Genomic DNA, 18,071 nt, shown 5'->3' on the forward strand with positions numbered 1-18,071 from the left:
GGAAAGCCTTCCATTCACTGCTTAGGCCAACAGTGCACAGGAGACCCAGTTGCTATAAATGGAAAAAAAGATTTAGTTAACGCCCTCTGACCTCCATGTCATTTCCAAGGGGCATTGGAGTGCCTTGAAATTTTTGGTAGGCATTGCACTCACTGTATGCCCTATAACTGTGTAGCCGAACCGCTCCTTTTGTTACAGAAACATATCCTACAAGACATATCTGGTTGACTGGCCTGATATTGATGTGAATGGTCCCTGTTCCTCCTGCTCTTTCCCCTTTGCCACTACCTCATCCATCATTTTAACGGGAGTCATAGAACTTGGATAGTAGCAAGAAAACATCCAGTAATCCTCGGAGGAGGTAGGATATGGGCCAAAACGCTGACCACCTCAGGCCTAGCCGCTACTACATACATGCGCTTGCATTACAACAAAACAAAGCAGATGCTAACTTCTATCATCCTCATCATGCTCCTCACCTTGCCACTCTCAACTCACCTGATGGAGAAGCCAGGGCCCACCGGAGGAGTCTGATAGTCCGGTGGGCTGGCCCTAAAGCAGGCCAGGCTAAGAAAAGTGTGGGAAAGGTTACCGGGACAAATAGGGGTGGCTGGGGACCGAGTATGGACACCCGGCCACCCCCTGGAGGCTGGGGAGCAAGCGGGGACACCCGGCCACCAGGCGGCTGGGGACTGAGTATGGATACCAGGCCGCCGACACAGCCATGGCGTGGTGGCCAGATTCCGCCTCCACATGCCTAAAAGGCCCAATTTAAAGTGCAAGCAAGCAAGCAGTATGGTATTGCAGCCTGGGGGTGGGTGGGTGGCAGGCTGCATACTTGCGTTTGCATTGCAAGGAATGGGAGAGGTACAATTGAACACTGCCCTGGGACAAGGACTTGAATGGGGATAGTTGCAAGTCTGCAACGACAGGTGCAAGGTGGGAGGCATCTTCGCATGTACCCTGAATGGTTTTTAAGAGGGAAAAATGCAAAGTACTACATCTGGGCAATAAAAATGAAAAAAGCATATACAGAATGGGAGGAATAGAGCTAAGCAACAGTACATGTGAAAAAGACTTAGGTATACTAATAGATCATAGACTGAACATGAGTCAACAGTGTGATGCAGCAGCAAAAAAGGCAAATACAATTCTGGGATGTATTAACAGAAGCATACAGTCTAGATCACGTGAAGTCATTATCGGTCTTTACTCCTCTTTGGTCAGACCTCATCTGGAATACTGTGTACAGTTTTGGGCACCACATTTTAAAAAAGACATAGACAAACTGGAGCAAGTTCAGAGAAGAGCGACCAGAATGGTGACTGGTCTGCAAACCATGTCCTATGAGGAACGGTTGCAGGATTTGGGAATGTTTAGCTTGCAAAAAAGAAGACTGAGAGGAGACTTAATAGCTGTCTACAAATATGTCAAGGGCTGTCACATTGTAGAAGGATCATCTTTATTCTCATTTGCACAAGGAAAGACTAGAAGCAATGGGATGAAACTAAATGGGAGGAGACACAGATTAGATATTAGAAAAAACTTTTTGACAGTTAGGGTGATTAATGAGTGGAACAGGCTGCCACGAGAGGTGGTGAGTTCCCCTTCAATGGACGTCTTCAAACAGAGGCTGGACAGACATCTGTCTGAGATGATCTAGTGAATCCTGCTTTGAGCAGGGGGTTGGACCAGATGACCCAGGAGGTCCCTTCCAACTCTACCATTCTATGATTCTATGATTCTATGATTCTATGAACAGGGGTTTGGCATGCACACACTACAGGGGAAAAGGCTCTCCTTCCCACTAAATGCACTGGGGAGGGCACAGGTAATGTTTTGGTATACGCGCTTAATCTTATGTATAAGGCACACCAGGACAAATAGGGGCGGCTGGGGACTGAGTATGGATACCTCGCTGCCGAAGCAGCCATGAGGTAGTGGCCAGCTTCGGCCTCCTCCAAATTAAAAGGCCCCATTTCAAGTGCAAGCTAGCAGTATGGCATTCCAGTTTGGGGGTGGGTGGGTGGCAGGCTGCACACTTACACTTGCATTAAAAGAAAACAAAGCAGATGCTAACTTCTGTCATCATCATCATGCTCCTCACCTTGGCACTCTCAACTCCCCTGATGGAGAAGCCAGGGCCCACCGGAGGAGTCTGGTTCTCTGGTGGGCTCGTCCAATGCTGCCCTAAAGCAGGCCGGGCAAAGAAAAGTGTGTGGGGGGATGTTCCAAGGAGAAATAGGGGCGGCTGGGGACTGTTTATAGACACCCGGCTGCCCCCAGGCGGCTGGGAACGGTGTATGGACACCCGGCCGTGGAGCGGCTGGGGACCGAGCATGGACACCCGGCCGCAGGGCGGCTGGGGACTGAGTATGAATTCCAGGCCGCCAACGCAGCCATGACGTGATGGCCAGATTCCGCCTCCACATGCCTAAAAGGCCCAATTTCAAGTTCAAGCAAGCAAGCAGTATGGTATTGCAGCCTGGGGGTGGGTGGGTGGCAGGCTGCATACTTGCGCTTGTATTGCATTGCAAGGAATGGGGGAGGTACAATTAAACACTGCCCTGGGACTAGAACTTGCATGGGGATAGTTGCAAGTCTGCATCTTCTGATGCGGCAAGGATCACTTAATATGGGCATACTTTTAGACAGTGACCTGGGAGTCAGAGATGCTTCCAGGGGTCTTCCCCATGCTGTTCCCATGTCTTTTCAGCACTTTATGCATGTGTCACACAGCACCTGGCCAGATAAGGTTGTAAAATGTTAAAATGACATTTCTCGGTGAATGCATTTGTCATAGTTGAAAGCAATACAAAAGTGCAAAAACGCATAAAAAATGCTACTTGTGAACATAGCCGAAGGTGTGGAGGAGTATTTTTGTTTTGGGTCATTTATTTTAACTTATACACAAGTCTTTTCCCTGGAAAGGATGTTCCTTAACATATTTCACAGGAAAAAAGTTTCACTTTCGTTTTTGAATGTTTTATTGTGAGCCCGTAAAAGTGGCTTAATACCTCTGACCACGTTGTTGACAGCAGTGACCTGAAATGCTTCCTGGGGCGATCCCCATGCTGTCCCCATGTCATTTGAGCACTGTCACTATCGTTTTGGGCACTTGTTAGGCTTTTAAAAGACTGCCGGGGGTGCCACCGCAAAAATGCTCGAGTCTCCCATAGACTAACATTGGGCTCGTTGCTCGGGTCGAGCAACCGAGTATCACGGCGAGCTCGGCCCGAGCTTCGAGCACTCGAGCATTTTAGTGCTCGCTCAACACTAGTGCTCGCTCATCACTACTTAGGATACAAAAGCTGTCAGGTAGCAATTAAACACATTACATCTGGTCTTGCTCACACAAGACGTCATCAATAGCAGTCTTTTAGTTAATCACCAAATGGAAACAGAATCTAGGAGGCAAATGATTGACTCTATAGTCACATCTAAAATGGGTTGCATTTCATGGAGTTTTAGGGAAAATTACTCCATTAATACCTATACCCACAGCAGAATCTGTACTCTACCAGACCAGTCCTATCTTGGCAAAATGACTGTCCGATGGCCAACTTGAAATCAGCATACACCAAAGAATTGCATTTACTCACAGGCAAATTAATTCACTTTTATTGAAATTTAAAAAAAATTACAGCAGAAAACTAAAAAAAAAAATAAATACAATATAATTTATTAAAATAATTAACATTGCAAAATATATATTAATATATATAAATAAATAAATAAAACAATTACATACATAATTAAATAGATATCAATAAATATATTTTTTAACAGTATCAAAAGCATGACCGAATTATGTATATTTAGGAAAATTCTTGTAGAGATAATGCATCTCCTTTTTGATCTTGAGGTCCAATGTTGAGAATTTATGACAGGTGACTGTAGATCAGTTTCTGGAGATCTACTTATTAGGATTATCATTTATTGTCCTCGTCAGTTCTTTACAAGGGGTATCAATCATATAAAAAGTTAACAAATCCATGGTGATGTCAATGGAAAATGTTCCATCACTTGAAAAGCGTCCTCTAGACTTGAAGACTTTTACAAAACATCTTTGTAGTTACTTTCCATGAGCCCAGCATCCAATATCTTCGACCACCAATGAGATAAGACTGAGTAGCACGGCTTCCTGGAGACATTGAGAAGATTCCTACAAAATAATATGCAACATTTTAATTGTCCATGATATGAATTCAGCATTACCTAAAATTTCTCCAAGTCTACATGTCATGGGCTTCTTTCTTTCATCTATGTTCTGTCAATATTCAGTTCTATAATGTCATCTCCATTCAGAACACTATGTGGTCTCTCAAGTCAATGTTGACCCTCATCTACTGTCTATGTCAAGAGTCAATTATCTGCTCCACCATGGAAGTCAGGATGCTATTAGTGCATCTGTAGATTAGTGTAGGACACTTACCTCTTTTATAAAGTGGTGGAGATGGTGTAACCATGGCTTCAGCTCATCAGAAGGTGTTTTACTGTGTCCTGGTGATTCTTTCTGAATGTGAAAATTTCAAAATAATGATAAGCTATGGGTCAATATTTCCAATATCAGCAGCGAAACATCAAAGCACAAACGATGCAGACAATGAACATGAGGACCATACGGACTTACACAGATCAGAAGATCTTCTCTGATTTTGAGGAACATTATAAGGGACTGTGATACCAGGTCAGGAGCGAAAGATATGGACAGATTTGCCAGAACTTCTGTAGTTGTAGTAACTCGCTCCAGGGTCAGAATCAGACGGTCACTGGCCTGCAGAAAGGAAGAAGGTAAAAATATTAGTTGCATCTAAATATATGACTGTGTGAGGCGGTAAGGTGGGTTTTATTTTCAAGCACCATTTCAAGCCCAGTAATGGAAGAAAGTAACATATCTGTGCTTACATTTAGGTCACATACAGATAGCTTGTGTCTCACCATTCTTCTGTAGCATTTGATTGCACTGGTGGACATGGTCTTCTCCTGTTGACAGATAGAGCAGGATTTGTTTTAGATGTACATGGCATATTGCATATTATAAATTAACTCATCCAGAATAAACTTCTGTACAGTGTAATAATTGATGTATATTATATATAGTGAGTGAAAGAATCAAGAACCAACCATAAATGGATCACTTCTTCATGTACCAGACCAACAGTAGTTCTAATCAATTACTCAATTTAACCTACAATTCTACCACGGAAAGCTGTCAAGTAAAACATAATGGAAAAGATGAGATCAATTGTCTTTAAGACTTGCTGTGGTTCTTCACTTTTGACAAAACACATGTGGAAGTGTGACACCCCAGGGGTCTGGTTGCCACAGTAATAGAGATATTACGTCTGAGAGCAGGTGGGAGGTCTCTTGGTCAGGAATCCTATGCATGCCACACCTCCTGCCCAGTCCTGGGAGGGGAAGAACTTCCCCTATATAAAACTGGGGCTGAGGCAGGGTTAAAAAGAAAAGAGTAGAGAGAGAAGAGGAGAAGCAGCTATAGGAAAGAGAGATCAGGAGCTCTGAGGAATTCGTGCTAAAAGGAATCAGGGGCTGGCAGCTGTAGAGCTCGCCCTGATTGAAGAGTTACCACCGGACCCGGAGTCCGAGGCTGTGGGGACTAATCCTTACCCAGCAGCAGAAACCGACTGGCAGGGGATTTCAGGTCCTCTGGCCAAGAAACCCGAAGGCACGGTCACACGCGTGGGACCAGCACCGCCGTCGTGGAGCGGAAGCCACTAGAAGGCCCCGAGTCACCGGCCATACGGGTGAGCACCACACGGTACACTCAGGGACGTGGGCTACTTTTACCCGCCTCTAGCAAGGTAGCCAGAAGAGTACAATTAGTTGGGGAGGCCTACAACTCCGCCTGGCCAGGGGAAATCCCATCTGCTCAAAGACTGACCAGGCCCCGATCGCTAGCCAGTACTCCGGGAGGGTCTATCTTTATCACCAGTAAAGACCCTGAACTACACCGCATCGTCTCTGAGTGGTTCCTGCTACCCCCATCATCCACGTCGGCTGCCCTGAGGCCATACCCCTCCCGTTGGGGGTTATACCATCTACGCTGCACAATCGTACTACCGGCCTCAGCGGTCTGCCCTGCAGCGGCAGCTCCATAGCTGCATTCAACGGGTGGCGTAGTCGTCCAACATCTACTGCTAATACTAAGCCACACTGTTTGACTCCCTGGGCACGGACCAGGTCACCGCCACGAGACTACTACCCCCAACAGGCCCGGCTCCGGGTAGTCCCCGCGTGCGCAACGCTACACCAAGTAGGCCCAGGGGCGCGTCAACTTTTGGCGTAGTCGGCAGGATTTCGTGCCCGCAACCACCGGGTACTGCGTGCCTGAAAAAGACTGTTCAAACTTACCAGTGGTGAAGATTCCCGGCATCTGTGGAGGTTTCCCGCCATCCGGCGCCATCTTCTACCTTCTTCCCGCCATCCGCGAAGTTTTCCCGCCATCCGGCGCCATCTTCTGCCTTCTTCCCGCCTTCCGTGGAGTTTTCCCGCCGTTGGACGCCATCTTGAAGACGCCGCGCGGGAAGAAGAGGGGCGTGGACTCCGAAAGCGCGCGAGAACTGAAGCCCCGCCTCACGTCCGGACGTTGCGTAAGGTCCTGGAAGGAGCCCAGCAGACGCCGATGTCACAGGAGCGCGATGGAAGGTCCTCGACCCTGACGATCCACTGCGGAGCCGCGGCCTACGGAAGAGGATCATCGCAAGGTAGGCCACGGTCCACTAGGGGGGAGGAGGATGTGGGATACGGAGGAGAGCTACACTGCCACAGCCACCGCCAGCGCCGCCGCTGCTGCGGTCATGCCTTTCACCATGCCCTATATCCCGGGGGCAGCCTGGCTACCCCAGTACTCAGGGGAGTCACATACCCTGAATGACTTTAGAGAAAAGCTGGATAGCCTCTTCCAGGTGTACCCCCTCACAGAAGAGCAAAAAGTGAGCATCCTGGTGGCCCAACTAACCGGGGCAGCCCAAAGGGAGGTAAAGTCCTGGCCACCTGGGAGGAGGACTGTCGCAGGGATATTAACCCGGCTGAAGGACACCTTTGATACCCGCACCTCAGCCGAGATTAAGCTTAGATTCTGCGGGTGCAAACAGCGAGCACATGAGAATATAAGGGACTATGCACTAAACCTACAAGAGGCCCTGAGAGCCATTAAGCAGACAGACCCTGACAGCGTGGGAAACGAGGACAAGCTGTTGACCGAACAATTTATAGAGGGACTATATTGCAATGCCCACCGAACCCAGTTGCGGGCAATGGCCTTACAGGATCCTCATCTGGACTTTGCACAGTTCAAGGACAGAGCCATCCGGGTGCTCCGAGAACCGGCACCGGGTGGCGTTGTGACCCACCGGCGCCCTACTACCGCTTACCACCAGGAGGCGGCGCCCTTGTCGGCAGGGCCTGTGGGAGCTGATGCGCAGGCTTTGAACAATGACCCGGCTCCAGACCTGCACCATCAGGTCCAAGAGCTAGCTAAAAGCGTTGCCGCGCTAACCCGAACTGTGCAGTCTTTACAGGTTTCCACTCCAGGGAAGATCCAGCTGGCATCCGGACCGGAGGACATCCCGTGGCGTCGACCAAGGAGGACCCCACCGGCCAGAGGAAGACCCAGCGACCGATACAACGAGGACGGACAACCCATCTGCCGCCGCTGCAATCAACCCGGACATATGGCAAGGTACTGCCCTTTAAACTGGCACAACCTGGGGTAGAGGGCCAACCCCCAGGAAAAAGATCACCAGGCCCATCGAGCTGGCGCGACAAATATGTGGGAGGACGTCCAGTCTTGCCTGTGGTACTGGATGGCATCCCTATGAGTGCCCTACTGGACACCGGGTCACAGGTCACCACCATCCCGTACGTGCTCTTCAAGCAGTACTGGAATGACTCGGATATAACCCGCTATCCAGACGACGACTTGAGTATCATCGCCAGTAATGGTCAGCCCGTGCCACAGATCGGATTTAAAGAAATGACCATTAAAATCGGTAGAGTCGAGCTGGCAGCACAGGGACTGATCATTGTAGACATTGACAAGCGCGAGAGTCACCCAAAGATAACTCTAGGAACTAATGTGATTGAAAATTGTCTTGCAGAGGTGATTTTCATTTTACAGCAGGTTGCCAAGAACGCCAGCTCCGGCCAGCAGCGAGTGCTCCAAAAAGAGATCCGGGCACTGATGCGGCGGCAACAGGTGGAACTCTCCGGTGGTGAGATTGGAAGCGTGAGAATGTGTGACCCTTTCCCTATTGCCATGCCCCCAAAAAGTGAAATGATGATTTGGTGCCGGGCAGCTATTGGTCTAAGAGGTAGAGACTACCAAGCAATGGTAGAACCCGTCTACTCAGACAGTAGGCCCACCATTTTGACAGCACGGGGGGTGGTTGATGTACGCCATGGGAGGGTGCCCGTTCGCATAATAAATATCGGGAAGAGGGAAGTGTACCTGCCCCGGTATGCTACGCTAGCCAAATTGTATACCATCAATCAGAATTCTGTACAGGCCGTGGAACCCTTGCCTCCATCTCAACCAGAGGAAGGTAACGGCTCTAAGAAACCAATGGAGGACTGGTGTCAGCAACTACATCTGGGTACTGACTCCACTCCCTCACACCAGAAACAAGGAGTCTATCGGGTGGTTCAAGAGTACGAGAGAGTGTTTAGTAAACACCCGTTAGACTTCGGGCGAGTAAAGGGGGTAGAACACCACATCCCCATGGGAGACCATCCTCCCATAAAGGAGAGATACCGACCCGTACCCCCTGCACACTACCAACACGCCAAGGGGATGCTTAGAGACATGAAGGAGGCTGGGGTAATCAGGGATAGCTGTAGCCCCTGGGCAGCTCCACTAGTCTTGGTTAAAAAGAAAGACAACACCATGAGAATGTGTGTAGATTACCGGAAAATCAACCGTATCACACACAAAGATGCGTACCCTTTACCAAGGATAGAGGAGTTTTTGGCCGCTTTAAAATCTGCTAACTTCTTCTCCACTTTGGATCTCACTAGCGGGTACTGGCAGGTTCCTGTAGCAGAGGCGGACCGGGAGAAGACCGCATTCACCACCCCGATGGGACTTAGCGAGTTTACCTGCATGCCGTTCGGACTCTGCAACGCACCAGGAACCTTCCAACGGTTGATGGAATGCTGTCTGGGACACCGAAACTTTGAGACGGTCCTGTTATACCTGGACAATGTCATCGTCTATTCCAAGACCTACGAGGACCACCTGAAACACCTGGCGGAAGTGTTCAAAGCTCTGGCAAGTTACGGCCTAAAGGTGAAACCCTCCAAGTGTCACCTCCTGAAGCCAAAGGTGCAGTACCTGGGACACGTGGTGAGTGCTGACGGAGTGGCTCCCGACCCTGATAAGATCACCGCAATTAAGGAATGGCCAAGCCCCTCCAGCGTAAAGGAAGTGAGGCAGTTCCTCGGGTTGGTAGGCTACTACCGAAGGTTCATTCCCGGTTTCACCAAAAAGGCAGCTCCTATGCAGGACCTCCTGATAGGCCAGTCCAGGAAGGCCAAGAACCAGAAGCCACCCTTCAGATGGGAGAAGCTGGAAGAAGAGTCCTTCCGCCAGCTGAAGATGGCCCTCACGGGGGATGAAATCCTGGCATACCCTGATTATAGCCAGCCCTTTATCCTCTACACCGACGCCAGTAACATCGGGCTAGGAGCCGTACTGTCCCAGATCCAGCAGGGGAAGGAACGGGTAATTGCTTACTCCAGCCGAAAACTGCGACCCACCGAAAGAAACCCTGAGAATTACAGCTCATTTAAGCTAGAGTTCCTGGCAGTGGTGTGGGCAGTCACCGAACGCTTTAAGCACTACCTCGCTGCTTCCCGGTTCACCGTGTACACGGATAACAACCCGTTGACACACCTGGACACTGCAAGACTCGGTGCCCTAGAGCAGAGATGGATGGCCCGCTTGTCCAACTATGAGTTTACAATCAAATACCGGGCAGGACGCTCCAATACCAACGCGGACGCCCTGTCCAGGATGCCGAACCTACCGGACGTAGGGGAAGATTCAGAGGAACTAGAAGAAGTTGAACTCCCCGCGTTCCACCGTCATGGGACTATCCAGTATTCCCACCGTGTAAGGAGTAAGCAATCCGCTACGTTCAACCCATTACCTCATTACAACTGGGCGGAGACGCAAGACAGTGACCCTGCTGTCCGACTGGTAAAGGAGATGCTGACTCGACCAGATGCACGCCTTGACCCAGACGCTCCGGAGGAAGCCAAGCAACTGTGGGCTGAGAAGAGTCGACTGTTCCTTTACAAGGGGAAGTTGTGCCGCAGAATGGTTAACTCCCGGACGCATGAACTAATCTGGCAAGTAGTGGTGCCAAGAAGAGACGCAGCTATGGTGATGGAGGCATACCACGACGGAGCTGGGCACTTCGGATGGAAGAAGCTGGAGTTCCTGCTGCGCGGGCGGTTCCATTGGGTAGGCATGAGAGGAACCATCGAGAGGTGGTGCAGAGACTGTGGCCCATGCAACCTAAGAAGGAGGGACCGTGCCAGCCAGAAGACTCCCCTGCAGTCCATCATCACCAGACAGCCGTTGGAACTGGTAGCCTTGGATCATGTAAAACTGACCCCAAGCAGAAGTGGCTACGTCTATGCGTTAACCATCGTGGATCACTACTCCCGGTTCTTGGTTGTCGTCCCCGTCAAGGACTTAACGGCTCAAACAGCAGCTAGAGCCTTCCAGCAGCACTTCTGCCGTCCGCACGGATACCCGGAGCAGGTGCTGACGGACCAGGGGCCTGCCTTTGAAGCGGAAGTCTTCCAGGAGTTCTGCACCCTGTTTGGCTGCCGGAAGATAAGAACAACACCCTATCACCCGCAAACTAATGGACTTTGTGAGAAAATGAACCAGGTGGTGATAGATCTTCTGAAAACATTGCCCCTGGAAGAACGTAGTCTGTGGCCTGAAAAGCTGCCCGACCTGGTGGACCTATACAACCACATCCCTGTGGGTTCCACCAACTGCACCCCGGCTTACCTAATGAGGGCGAGACCTGGTAAGCTTCCTGTTGATCTGGAGATGGGAGTCCTGACACCCGAGGACACTTCACCAGAAGCAGACTGGGACACAGAGAGGCAGCAGCAGTACCGGAAAGTACAGGAGAGCGTGGAGCGAAGTCTCTGTCAAGCTAGGGAAAGACAAGAGAAAACTTACAACCAGTATGCTCCCGCTGTTCCCCTGGTGCCCGGAGAGCAGGTCTTGAAGAGGAAAAGACGGCTCCACAAGTTGGACGACCAGTGGGAGAAGGACCCGTACACCGTACTGCCCTCAAGCCACGACAACCCAAAGATCTGTACAATCAGTAAAGACGGAGGGGAAACCACAGCCATTGTATCCCGGGATCATCTGAAGAAGTGTCCCGAACAGCTACGGAACCCTGAAGAGGAACAAGAAGACCCTCGACCCGTAGAGGAAAGGGAAGATATGGTTAGTACTGTGCTCGGAGACTTCCCTCGGTCTTGGACTCAAGTCAATGGTGCTGTTGTGGTACCCGTCCTCACGTTCCTCCAACCAGCATCCCAAGTGCCTATGGAGACACAGGTAGAGCTGGAAGAACAGCCGGTCCAGGAGGCAGAAGACCCCACACAAGCAGACCAGGAGAATCAACCCTCTGCTTATTGTGAGCCTGCCATACCCCTAGTGAGCCAAAGAGTCCGTAGACGGCTGCCCAGTTTACCCTTGACAGCTCCTATACCCTGTAGCTCAGGACCAGTCAGCCAGCTCCGTAGGTCCACTAGGGTCACTAGAGGCCAGTTGCCCATACGGTGGAGGATCTAAATGTTCAAGCTATTTTATTAATGTTTACCTGTTTATTGTTGCTTGTGTATAATTTTGTGTTTCTAGTTATTTGTAGGAGTCTTTGGTGGATTTATCAGGAATCCTTTGTGCATATAGTTGGAGCGTAACCCAGGACGGACTAAAGACTGTTAAGGACTCGGGGCAGGACAGACCCCTACCTGGTTACGTCTCCCTGTTTTGGTGAAATGGACACCTTTGTTTTCTTCAAAGACTGCACCCGGTTGCGGACATGCCGTGACCATCCTAATGTTTTTCTTTATTGCGTTGTTTCTGTTTGTAATTTGTTATGTTACAAAAATATGTTTAGTCCCGGAGTACTAAATTTCACTAGGGGGGAATGTGACACCCCAGGGGTCTGGTTGCCACAGTAATAGAGATATTACGTCTGAGAGCAGGTGGGAGGTCTCTTGGTCAGGAATCCTATGCATGCCACACCTCCTGCCCAGTCCTGGGAGGGGAAGAACTTCCCCTATATAAAACTGGGGCTGAGGCAGGGTTAAAAAGAAAAGAGTAGAGAGAGAAGAGGAGAAGCAGCTATAGGAAAGAGAGATCAGGAGCTCTGGGGAAATCGTGCTAAAAGGAATCAGGGGCTGGCAGCTGTAGAGCTCGCCCTGATTGAAGAGTTACCACCGGACCCGGAGTCCGAGGATGTGGGGACTAATCCTTACCCAGCAGCAGAAACCGACCGGCAGGGGATTTCAGGTCCTCTGGCCAAGAAACCCGAAGGCACGGTCACACGCGTGGGACCAGCACCGCCGTCGTGGAGCGGAAGCCACTAGAAGGCCCCGAGTCACCGGCCATACGGGTGAGCACCACACGGTACACTCAGGGACGTGGGCTACTTTTACCCGCCTCTAGCAAGGTAGCCAGAAGAGTACAATTAGTTGGGGAGGCCTACAACTCCGCCTGGCCAGGGGAAATCCCATCTGCTCAAAGACTGACCAGACCCCGATCGCTAGCCAGTACTCCGGGAGGGTCTATCTTTATCACCAGTAAAGACCCTGAACTACACCGCATCGTCTCTGAGTGGTTCCTGCTACCCCCATCATCCACGTCGGCTGCCCTGAGGCCATACCCCTCCCGTTGGGGGTTATACCATCTACGCTGCACAATCGTACTACCGGCCTCAGCGGTCTGCCCTGCAGCGGCAGCTCCATAGCTGCATTCAACGGGTGGCGTAGTCATCCAACATCTACTGCTAATACTCAGCCACACAGTTTGACTCCCTGGGCACGGACCGGGTCACCGCCACGAGACTACTACCCCCAACAGGCCCGGCTCCGGGTAGTCCCCGCGTGCGCAACGCTACACCAAGTAGGCCCAGGGGCGCATCAGAAGCACCCTTAGTTACTGACTTCTAACTCTATAGACGTAGATCTATGAAAAATAATATAAAACAATCTCTCTTCTTACATGTACATTTTTCAGTTGTTTGATCATCCTCATGTCAGCAGAAGATACTAATTGATATCTGGACATGGAGCAGCGTCTCCGGTGTGGATGTCCGGTCACTGCCACAAGTACAAGACTGAAGACCACCAATCTGATGTCCATGGCTTGAGTATAGGTGCTGATCTGGATACTTTCTTCTCTTCCAATGGATCTGTGTGTAAGATATGAATGCATAGAACAGTATTAATGTATATAAACTTATTATGTAGACGGTCAAAGCGCTAACATTCTGTACAAACACCGAATAGTAGATGCTCACCTGCCCGCTTGCTTTGCGTCTTTCTTCTGCTTTGAGCTTTGTCTTATGTCTTCCCATGTTTCTCCTTTTATGCTTCAATCTGCAGGAGAGAAATTTCTTCATTTTCAGGATGTGGAGAAAACTTCGCTCTACGATTAGAATTCAAGTGACAGAAGCCGTGGGAAATCCTTACAACTTTCAGTTTCCTTTAGTATGTAGCTAGGAAGATAACGTCAGGTAAGTGGGAGGAGACTCCTCCACTACTACAGGTGACAGGAGGAATCCCTGCTTTATACAGAGATATTACATTTAATAATCGAGCAGGGGGTTGGATACGATGACCCTGGAGGTCCCTTCCAACTCTAACATTCTATGAATACAGATTAAACGACTCTATATATTAACAATTTTCCCATCACTCGGTAACTTCCTCGCGTTGTTAAATATAATCCCTCTGATTACAGCAGGGATTCCTCCTGTCACCTGTAGTAGTGGAGGAGTCTCCTCCCCGTTACCTGTCATTACATTCTTACCTGCATACTAAGGAAACTGAAAGTTGTAATAAATTCCCATTGCTGTAGACACTTTACTCATGTCATTTCAATTCTGAACGTAAAAAGAAGATTTCTCCTGGAGACTGAAATATAAAAGGAGAAACATGGGAAGACAAGAAACAGAGCTGAGAGCAGCAGAGAAACGCAAGTCAACCGAGCAGGTGAGCATCTTCTCCTGGGTGTATATGCAGAATAGCAACACAATGGACATTTGCATAATGAGTTTATGTGCAAAAATCATGTTCTATGTTTTATTATTGTATACACAGATTCATAGGAAGAGAATAAATTCTCCAGATCCCCACAAATACTCCAGCCATGGACATCAGATTGGTGGTCTTCAGTATTGTTCTTATAGCAGTGACCGGACATCCACACAAAAGACGCTGTCCAATGTCCAGATATCTATCAGTATCTTCCGCTGACATCAGGGTCATCAAACAACTGCAGAATGAACATGTAAGGAGAGAAATTGCTTATATATTTTTTTATAGATTTACTGTACATCCAGAGTCAGAAGTCAGGAATTAAGGGTGCTTTCACATTGCTCTTATCTTCACGCTTGTGGGTCCAGTCGGGGCTTGCGTTTGAACTCCCCCTTAAAATAGAAGTCAGACACCCAGAACCAGTCTACTACATCTGAGTGTCCGCCTCCAGTAGGCGTATATGCCTGAAAGTGATACACATCAGAGTTCATGTTTGCTCTGCCAGCACCATTATAGTCTATGACCCTGTTGGTGCAGACGTCTCAATCCCGTTTTTCAGGGGGGTTCAGATGCAGGTCCTGAAAGGACCGATGAACGTGAAGATAAGCACAATGTGAAAGCAACCTGTAATAGAAATCTGTAAAGGAATTGATCTCCTATTTTCAAGTAGATATTTATATTATATGGTGGTTTTTAATAATGTAATAGGGTTGGTTAAATTAAGTAATTGGTACTGCCATTGGTCTAGTCCATGATGAGTAAAAGCATTAACAGTGGGTTCCTGACTTCTGTATAATTAACATCAATAGTCACACTATACAGGAAGATATTCTGAATGACTTAATTTATATTCAATGTACTTTATGTGATGTAAAGCTTCAACAAATTCTGCTCCATCTGTCTACAGGAGAAGAACATGTCCACCAGTGCAATCAAATGCTACAGAAGAATGGTGAGACACAAGCCATCTGTATGTGACCTAATGGTAAGTACATATCTGGCATTCTCTTCTACTGTACTGTACATCACTTTCTTCCATAACAGTTCTGTGAAATAAAATCCTTCTTAATTAATAATATACTTGAGGAACCATTCTAATCCACATATTTTGCTTTTTTCTTTCTTCAGGCCAATGATCGTCTGATTCTGACCTTAGAGCGAGTTACTATAACTACAGAGGTTCTGGCGAATCTGTCCATATCTGCTGTACCTGATCTGGAATCACAGTCACTTGGGATGTTCCTCAAAATCAGAGATGATCTTCTGCTCTGTGTAAGTCCACGTGGTCCACTCTTTATCTTTATTATTTTCAAAGTTTATGCTTTGATGTTGTCGTGCTGCTAATACTATACTTATTGACCCATAACTTATCTTCATCTTGTATATTATGTATTCAGAGAGAATCACCAGGACACAGTAAAACACCTTCTGAGAAGCTGAGGCCATGGCTGCACCATCTCCACCACTTTGTGAAAGAGGTAAGTATCTTATAGTAACAAGCAGAAGTATGATCCTGTCCTCCATAGTGAAGCAAATAATTGACCCTGGACATATACAGTAGATGAAGTCCTGCTCATAACTAGAGGACATCATATTTTTCAATGATCTGTACTACACAGATAAGACAAAAGGAAGAAAAAAAAACGTAGATGTCAGACAGAGGAGATAACACGAAGAAAATACTTTTTATTAATGGTGAATTCCCAACATACATAATAATCACAATATATTATTTTGTAGGCATCTCCACAATGTCTCGAGGAGGCTGTGTTACACAGTCTCATTACATTAGTGGTGGAAGATATTGGATGCTGGGCTCATGGGAAGTAACCACAAAGAGGCTTTAAAGAAGAAACACAAATCTACAAGATATTCTTCAAACAGTAGAACACCCTCCAAGCGAATCACCAATAATTCCCTTCCTTTTCTCCTATGATTCATGATCATTGTGAAGAACTGATAAAGAAAATACATGTTAACCCCAATAAGTTCACGCTAGAAGTGGATCTTCAGTCACCTGTCGAGGAGCGTCAAAATACGAGCTAAAAATCAAGAACTTCCCTCTATGAACTTTCTTTAACATGAATAATATATAAATGTTATTTATATTTTTAAATATATATTTATTAATATTTATATTAATACATATGATATAATTATTAATGTATGTTATTGTATTTATGTCTATTCTGGTTTTCTGCTGAATAAAATTATATTTTTTTATGTAACAAAAGTATAACTTGAGATTCAGCTCTTGGGCAAATTTTCTGACAATTTCCTTTACAATTTGCTGGTAGAATTCAGAATTCACTGTTCTATCAATGATGATAATCTGTCCAAGCCGAGATGCAACAAAACTACCACTACCATGTTTTACAGATTGTATGAAGTTTATATGGTATAACACAGTGTTTTTCTTTCTCCAAACATAATGATTCTCATTTAAAACAAAATCCTCTATTTCATGTCAACATTAGGCATGAGCGAACATTTCAATGCTCGGTTCGGAAAAATTCGCCGAACAAATTGATATTCCCCGAATTTATTCGCCGAATGTTCATCGAACATTTCCGAATCCCATAGGAGTCAATGTGGGGACCAAAAAAATGCATATACAACAACTAGAAACGGGACCAAAAGCTGCCAAAACACATCAAATTAGTTGTAGACACCAGAAAGTGCCATCAATTGACCCAGAGTACAAGTACTATTATTATTATTACTGTGACAGCAACATTTATTCAGTTGCGCTTTACATGTCAAAAGGGGTCACCGACTGGTACAACAGGAGAGAGGACCCTGCCTGCGAGGGCGCACTGTCACGGATGTGGTTTGTGGAACCACTGTGCCACGGACCCCGGAGAGCCTGGAGGGGCGTGACTAAACGAGCACCAGACTGTTCACTAGAGCCTCTGATGGAGAGGTTAGACTTGGCTCTCGAAGAACGTCACGTGCCACTCCAGGACAGATCAATGCATGTGCAGCAGCTGGACTCAGTAGGACAGACTGTATCAGAGTGCAGCAGGCAGAGTCTGTATCAGAGTGCAGCATTCAGAGTCTGCATCAGGAATGCAGCAGGCAGAGTCTGCATCAGGAGTGCAGCAGGCAGAGTCTGTATTAGAGTGTTGAGGGAGGGCAGTAATGACCCTTCACAGTTGACCAAGTGAGTGTCAAATTATTTTACACGGTTGATTGCAATCCAATAGAAAACCAGACCGAGGCAAAGCTCTGTATGGGGGGAATTAAAGAATTTCTAATCCCGTTTATTTCTACTTAGCATTTTATATTGTTTTGAGTTCATTAATGTCCAATCACCTACACGCATACTACAAGCTTGAACCAATGTTAGTACAATTAATACGGAAATACACATATGGTCATATTATCGGTAGTTCGGTGCATGGTGGAAAGTTACAAGGTCGTATATCCTGGTTCAGACTATCTAGATAACAGGAGCAGGGTGTCTCATAGAATGTTCCTGAGAGAAAAGGTTAGTGTGGGAAAGTTGCTTGTTGTAACGGGTCTGGGAGGTGGAACCTCTGAGCAACTATACAAGGGGGCAGTCCTTGTAAGGAAGCGGGTGGCTCCCAGGGAAGGCAGGCAGGTAGTCACGGCTAGTGACGGGGACAGTCTCTGGGTAGAAGGGCAGGAGGACACGGCAGGTGACGGGGACAGTCTCTGGGTAGAAGGGCAGGAGGTCACGGCAAGAGACGGGGACAGTCTCTTGACTGGCGGGTGGTCACGGCAAG

At 47.7% G+C, this 18,071-nt stretch overlaps 2 protein-coding genes across 2 annotated transcripts; one reads left to right on the plus strand and one right to left on the minus strand.

The window, feature by feature from the left end:
- Positions 1–4,075: 4,075 nt before the first annotated feature.
- Positions 4,076–13,426, minus strand: LOC141153257 (interferon lambda-3-like). The gene is made up of 5 exons (XM_073637963.1): positions 13,286–13,426; positions 4,909–4,986; positions 4,634–4,777; positions 4,436–4,516; positions 4,076–4,165 (listed from the first exon to the last, which is right to left on the minus strand). The coding sequence occupies exons 1-5, from the start codon at positions 13,424–13,426 to the stop codon at positions 4,076–4,078; spliced, it is 534 nt and encodes a 177-aa protein (XP_073494064.1).
- Positions 13,427–14,434: 1,008 nt separating this feature from the next.
- LOC141153258 (interferon lambda-3-like) lies at positions 14,435–16,152 on the plus strand. Its single transcript, XM_073637964.1, has 5 exons — positions 14,435–14,575; positions 15,230–15,307; positions 15,451–15,594; positions 15,720–15,800; positions 16,063–16,152. The coding sequence occupies exons 1-5, from the start codon at positions 14,435–14,437 to the stop codon at positions 16,150–16,152; spliced, it is 534 nt and encodes a 177-aa protein (XP_073494065.1).
- Positions 16,153–18,071: the final 1,919 nt, after the last annotated feature.

Source organism: Phyllobates terribilis, unplaced genomic scaffold (assembly GCF_046119375.1).
Source record: "Phyllobates terribilis strain yellow unplaced genomic scaffold, ASM4611937v1 Scaffold_7__3_contigs__length_470593459, whole genome shotgun sequence".
NCBI classification, from domain to species: domain Eukaryota; kingdom Metazoa; phylum Chordata; class Amphibia; order Anura; family Dendrobatidae; genus Phyllobates; species Phyllobates terribilis.

Bases quoted from the DNA above. Each gene is read 5' to 3' on its own strand.
- LOC141153258 (XM_073637964.1), top strand. From the start codon at position 14,435: ATGGACATCAGATTGGTGGTCTTCAGTATTGTTCTTATAGCAGTGACC. The intron at 15,595-15,719 runs GTAAGTCCACGT...TTATGTATTCAG, and splicing joins GAGATGATCTTCTGCTCTGT to AGAGAATCACCAGGACACAG. The intron at 15,801-16,062 runs GTAAGTATCTTA...ATTATTTTGTAG, and splicing joins TCCACCACTTTGTGAAAGAG to GCATCTCCACAATGTCTCGA.
- LOC141153257 (XM_073637963.1), bottom strand. From the start codon at position 13,426: ATGGACATCAGATTGGTGGTCTTCAGTCTTGTACTTGTGGCAGTGACC. The intron at 4,778-4,908 runs GTAAGCACAGAT...TCCTTTCTGCAG, and splicing joins TATCTGTATGTGACCTAAAT to GCCAGTGACCGTCTGATTCT. The intron at 4,517-4,633 runs GTAAGTCCGTAT...TTTCACATTCAG, and splicing joins GAGAAGATCTTCTGATCTGT to AAAGAATCACCAGGACACAG.